This window comes from Phalacrocorax carbo, chromosome 15 (assembly GCF_963921805.1).
Source record: "Phalacrocorax carbo chromosome 15, bPhaCar2.1, whole genome shotgun sequence".
Lineage (NCBI taxonomy): Eukaryota > Metazoa > Chordata > Aves > Suliformes > Phalacrocoracidae > Phalacrocorax > Phalacrocorax carbo.
In genome coordinates, this window is record NC_087527.1 from 13,451,671 (window position 1) to 13,457,765 (window position 6,095).

Below are 6,095 nucleotides of genomic sequence, written 5' to 3' on the forward strand. Positions count from 1 at the left end.
CTGGTAAAAGCTAATTAGTTTACTTGGGCTTTCTACGAGTGAGTGATGTGTATTTTGCCAGATAACTGAGAGCAGTTTTCATTCTTAGGCGGCAGCAGTCAGCTGAGTGGTTTTTATTAACTGTAGTTGCACTTAGTAGGCAAGCCTTAGAATCCAGTACTGTCAGAGGACTGAAAATTAGAATTAATAAATACTGCAATGTTTTAAACTTGCTCAGGGCATTAATTTGGTGTCAGTTGTGATGCTCAATAGCTAGCCCTGCTTGTAAATTTGTAGGTGTATTTCCAGAAGAAGATACGGAAGAACTAGGAGGCCATGCTTTCCTTTGTCTTGGTTGGGAATTGCTGGCTCGCTGCTTGCAGAATGAAGCGTACTGCAGAATAAATATAACAGTTGTTTTTTCTTCTGCTTATCCGGTACCTCAGTTGCCATCATAGTTGCTTTAAAAAGAAGTCTAATGTAAATTAGTGTTTTAATCTGACTGCAGTGAATTCCTTTCCCCAGAGAATGCGCATAGTTCTTTTATGCTGGCCTTTGTACCTAGCAAAATATTTAAAAATAAGCCTAGTGTTAGCAAAACGGCTGTTCTAAAAATAGAAAATTGATAGACACATTCAGCTGTTACGATGTTTGTTCATCATAATCTGAGATGAAAAACACCGAAAAAACTTACTGTAAAATATTCTTATTGCATGATTTTTCAAGAGTTAAGTATGGAATACGTTCACAGCTTGATTACATTATGATGTTTTAAGAAACCGAGCAATTAGAGTACGTAATTGGCTAGTCAAGGAATAACTGACTTTGTAGCTCATGTTTTTTGTATAGTCATGAAAACATTAGAGGCCGGTAGAGCTGTGGGGTTTTTCTTCTGCCACTTAATGATTATTTATGCAAGAAAAGTGTAAGGAGGTTTTGCAATTTTAAGTCTTGAATGTTAAATTCTATATAAAATTCTAAGCGTCAGAGGTGCAAAGTGTTTATATGGGAATTTAATATGTTACAGTGTAGCTGCTTTTAAAGTAGCAAATTCCTAAGAAAATCAAAGTAAAGGAACCAGTAATGCAATACTTAAAAGATATCTCATAGTTTTACAGTGTCTTAAGATATTCCAGAAGCTTCAACAACATTCTTCAGAACAGACTTCTAGCAGTGCATGCGAGAGAAGGATGCCCATAATGAGCTATTGCCTAACTCTGATGAAGGCATTACTCTAGTAATTCTAATTATGGTAATATCAATACTGGTATGTAAGTCATACAGAGATAAATTCATAACCATGCATAAAGATTGTGGTAGTTCCGTCTCTGGGATATTACTAATTGAATTCTCTTTGAGCTTCATGCTGCGTATGAGGAGGCTACCTCTGTTTTCCCCTTCTGTCAATAATGAACATGTGAGGTAGCCGTGGGTCCTTTGTTCTAGCTCTCATAGTGACAAACATTTGTGTATCTAATTTCCAAGTCATAAACAGTTTGCACTTAAAACATGTTGCGAAGTCTGCGTTTGTTTGAGTGGCATACAAGAGCTTGTTTATAATTTTGAGCCTGTGGTTTGTTGCATGATGGACTGAATCACAATGAAAGGGGTAATTTCTTCTAAAAAGCAAACAAGCAAGCCATGGATTTGCCTTGTAGATCTTTTGCGTAGCTATGATTCCATGGTTTGCTCATTTATGAGCTAGGAAAAATGTAAGGGATGTAAACTCCTACGTTTCTCATTATATTCTGTCTGATGTTGTTGGGAAGGAACTTCCCTCTAGCAAAGTCGTTCTGCAAATCTCCAGTGAAAGGCTTCTCATTGTCAACCTTCAAACTATCAAATACTGGCCAGTAATGCCTGTGTACCCATGAAGCAGCATTCCAAGTGAGAACCCCAAGTACTAGTAGTTGCCTAATGTAGTATGTTAAAAACAGCTTCTGGAAAAGTATTTTGCAGAACCATAGAAGTGTGGTATTGGGGTAAGACTCTAACGCTGGCTGAATGCGTGAGATGTATCCTGTGGAAGAGGGCTACATAAGCTTTTAGAAGCCTGAAAACTGAGCTAGTGTATTGTTGCTTTAAATATTCTTCAATAAAATATTTTCTTCTTGCAGAAGTCCCCATGAAAAGAAGAAGAAGAGGCGGTCTAGGTCACGTACCAAGTCTAAAGCTAGGTCTCCTTCACCATCCATGTCACCAGGCAAACCATCCACACACAAAAATTCTGTACATTCAACTAGTGTCTCTCCTGTGGAGAGCAGGGAATCCAGCCAGGAACGCTCCAGGTAATATGGTCTTTTACTGTAATACTGCAGTGCTGATGTCTCTTGCCTGTTAGGTCACATACCTGACTTGTATGGTGAGGAGCTCTGTGTGTGGGTGCAATGTGTGCGTTTTAAAAGCAGAAGACCCTGGGAGCACAGCACTGTGTGCATCGGTCTTGCCTACTGGAGTAAACATCTCCACATACTTTTACACTAAAACTGGCGCAGAAAATTCTGCAACATAGTTCTAGGTTAGAAATTGGAAACTCTCACTGAATGGGATATAACTCTGAAGTAGAACTTTGATAGAGTGGTTTGAATTGTAATGTGTTTGCAAGGTCCATAATTAACTTATTTCTACAGAATGTGGAACAGTCCAGTTAAAAATTCCTAGGCCATTGTTCAGATTTCTCTGTATCAGTTGTACGAGTGACTCTTCTGACTGTGACTTATCGTGGCCTCTAGTTGAATGAAAGAACTGGTGACTAATGTGTGAGACTTGTACTGTAAAACCCAAAATCGTGATGGTGAGTGAAATGCATTTTTAAAATACTTACTATGAATTTCATATTTCACTTTTATAGGGGAGTTTCTCAGGAAAAAGATGGCCAAATCTCTTCAGAAATCGTGTCTTCAGTGCAGAGTAAAATCACTCAGGTACAACTAAGCAAATGCAGACTATGTTGCCTAATTAAGCGTGTCCATCATACTGTTTTCTTCTCTTACTACCTTGTACAATTCTGACCTTTGCATATGGCATGGAGACATGTTCATTGTCATTCTTAATCTGTTTGCTGATGAGGAAACCAGTTTTGTGGCTCCTCTAGCTACTGTCCTTTCAAGTTTAATCAAGCCTCTAAAGACCAAGCTAAATTCATTATGCTGCAGGATATCCGCTGTTAAGATATGAAAGCCCAAAGTGTGCTGCAGTACCCCAGTTACCAATAGCAGGTATTACAGAGAGCCCATCTCACCATGTAGTGCTCTTAACAAGTTTCGTGGAAGAAAGAAGGAAGGAGAAATACCTTGGCAAAGGCTAAGTTTGTAGTGTTGGCAGTAGAGGAAAAATATGTCCTCTTGCAAACTGAAGTAAGTGTGTGCTTTGCATTAAGCAGTGTCTTCAACTCGCTTATCTTACCCTTGTTGCTGTTTATGTCTCTGAACTATGGTTGTTATGATTTTGTTGATACATTCAATTTTGCTGTGAATCATGGCATATCAGGCATTTGCCTCTATGCTGTGCAATAATCTAAATGCATTCAGCTTCCCTAACACAGTTTTAAGATACTCAACTTGCATCAAAATAATTCTGTTCCTTTTTTAAAAGCTACGGCATGGTATCACTTTTTACATTTCACTCATCCTCTTAGAGTCTTCATGTATATTTAACTTCCTTTCAGTTGAATATGGCACATTTAGAGGAGGGAAGATCTTGATTATGCTTTGGAAAATTTACAATATAAAATCAGAGTTGCTTTTTATACTCTTTTTTTTTTTTTTTTCCCAATCAATAGACTATTCTTTCAATGAATTAATATTGTTCTAAGATTTTGTTCCACTAGGGAAACAGCGATAGCTGGGAGTTAATACTAATAGGCTAGTACCTGACCTACCATATCTGATCTATTTTCGATGAAAAAACCGAAACAAGAACATTCAGGAGAACAGAAGACAGCAAGTACAGGCCCTGGAGGAAGAAAATGGAGTATTAACGCCATAGCACTTCTTAGGCTACCAAACAAATGCATGGAAATTCCTGGTGTAGGAAATGAAATGGGAACTACATCTTAGCCATCAGAGTAAACATCCCACCCTTTAAAAACATACACCCTTCAGACAAAGACAATTGGTTCCTGCATTTCTTGGGTTAAATAGTGCTTATGGCTTAGCACTTGCTAGTTTAGTAGTAGGCTGCTTGCTTGAGGTGCAGCTGTAAGAGATAAAATTACTATATTGAAATGGAGTTCTTGGTTACTATTTCCAGAAAGTAAAAAAGAGGAGCAAAACCTCTGTGACTCTGCAAGGTATTTCCCAACATTGGTTAGTTCAGCATCTTTTTGTCTTTAAGGGCCTGAAGAAATGTGATTTACCTAATTATTAGTAAGATTATTTTGCTGCCCATGTGCTGGCTGACCTGGACCAATTCAGTGTCTTGTCTCATTCACATCCTTCCATCTGTAAAGTGGAATCATGATGCTGAATTCCCTATGAAGTGTTTTGAGAGCTTCAGTTGAAAAATGCTTTTAAAGAACTAAGGATTTTAATTCATTTATGTTGCATTTGTGAGGAAATGTTTTAAGTAACTTTAATTCATTACTGATACACTTTTCATTTTGTGGTCGTTATTTGCAAACGAATCATTCGATGCCATTGACATGAAACTTCATTTCCTTTTGTAATGCTGTTCCCACTGGATACTCAGACAAGGCTGAGAGTTGCTATTCGGTTTCACAACAGTCTTAATGTTTCAGTCTCTCTCTCGTATGTGAAAGTACCGCTGCTATGTAAATTTTTGGTTCGGGTTTACAAAGCAGACAAAAAAGGCTTTATGTTATAGCGTAATTGCTAGCACTCTCTTCTTACCAGCTCCCTCTCTTTTCTTTTCTCTTTTTTCTTTTTTTTTCCTGTTTCAAACCCTCATTTGTTAGTAGTTGTGTGTTCATTACCGTTTTTGTGAAGATACGGTCGTGGTTTCTTTCCATTTCAGTTGACGTGATTTCTATGGTTTGTTGTTTAGAAACTGCTCTAAATATTTATACAGAGGGCTCTGTAGCATTTTAGTAAAAACAGTTGCTGTCGTAGGAACTTTCTCCAAATCATTTCACTCATGTAGCCCAGGGACTGTTCACATCTGATGCTCGTGACTCCAAGTGTTCTGTGACGGGAGCATAAGCTAACCTTTCACGCAGATTTCTGCAATCACATGCTTTAGCTCTGTTCAAAGCCCAGCCACTTCTGATCATTTTCCTTTTATTTTCTACAGGATCTTATGGCCAAAGTGAGAGCAATGCTTGCAGCTTCCAAAAACATCCACACTAGTGCCTCCTGAGACCTGTTGAACTGACCGTCAAGAAATCGTGTGAAAAGGAACAATATTAAAAACTGCCTCATCTCAAATGTACAGCTGAGCTCACTTGGTTCACGACTCGTCTAATATTACCAGAACTCAAGGAGCTAAAACCTATCTTTCTGTACAGAAGCATCTCCTTGAAATTTCATTAAACTTTTTCAGCCAGAATATCTTTGGAAAGTTTTTGGTTTTTGTAAATTGATTTTTTGACTAATTCTTCAGTAACATTTTATGATCAGCCGTCTATATGTGTATATTTGTAAATACCATGTTTCTGTGAAAGAAGTATTACACAATAATAAAGAAGGAAACATCTTTCATTAGCTAGAGTTTTTGTGGAGTCCTTAATTGTTTGTGGCTGACTGTTGTTACAAATTAATTTTGTTTTTCTTTAGCATTTTCTGCTTTTTGAAATAACAGCTGCCTAGCCTGCCTGGCCACCTTAAGCTGAGAAATACTTTTTTATCTTCCTTCACGCACAGAACGACCTGAGAATGCTTGTTTGCTTGGGCGTTAGTAGCGGACAGTTTTTGGACAAGGGACATGATTTTCTGTCCCTCATTTAGAAAGATCTCTGAGCCTCCAGTTGAGGAGTTGTCCCTTTGAGGTCAGTAACTAATGGTCAGTAGCCCCTTTGCCTTAGTGTGCCTTGTCCTCTCTAGTTAGCTACAGAAGAGAGAGTGTATTTTTCTGGTCATTCAACAGTTATACTTCACAGAAACCCTGCATTCTGATTCAGCATCTTCCGTCCAGCTGAGAAAGATGTTTACTGACTTACG

At 38.1% G+C, this 6,095-nt stretch overlaps 1 protein-coding gene across 5 annotated transcripts in view; it reads left to right on the forward strand.

Annotated features, from left to right (window-relative positions):
• The window catches only part of SFSWAP (splicing factor SWAP), a 50,020-nt gene extending 44,381 nt beyond the window's left edge, over window positions 1-5,639 (forward strand). For all 5 annotated transcript variants that reach the window (XM_064466452.1, XM_064466453.1, XM_064466454.1 and 2 more), the window contains 3 exons: window positions 2,097-2,267; window positions 2,831-2,903; window positions 5,230-5,639. In XM_064466452.1, coding sequence (XP_064322522.1) covers window positions 2,097-2,267; window positions 2,831-2,903; window positions 5,230-5,295 — 310 coding nt within the window. In that variant the 3' untranslated portion in view covers window positions 5,296-5,639. The remainder of the gene's footprint in view (window positions 1-2,096; window positions 2,268-2,830; window positions 2,904-5,229) is intronic.
• The last annotated feature ends 456 nt before the right edge of the window (window positions 5,640-6,095 follow it).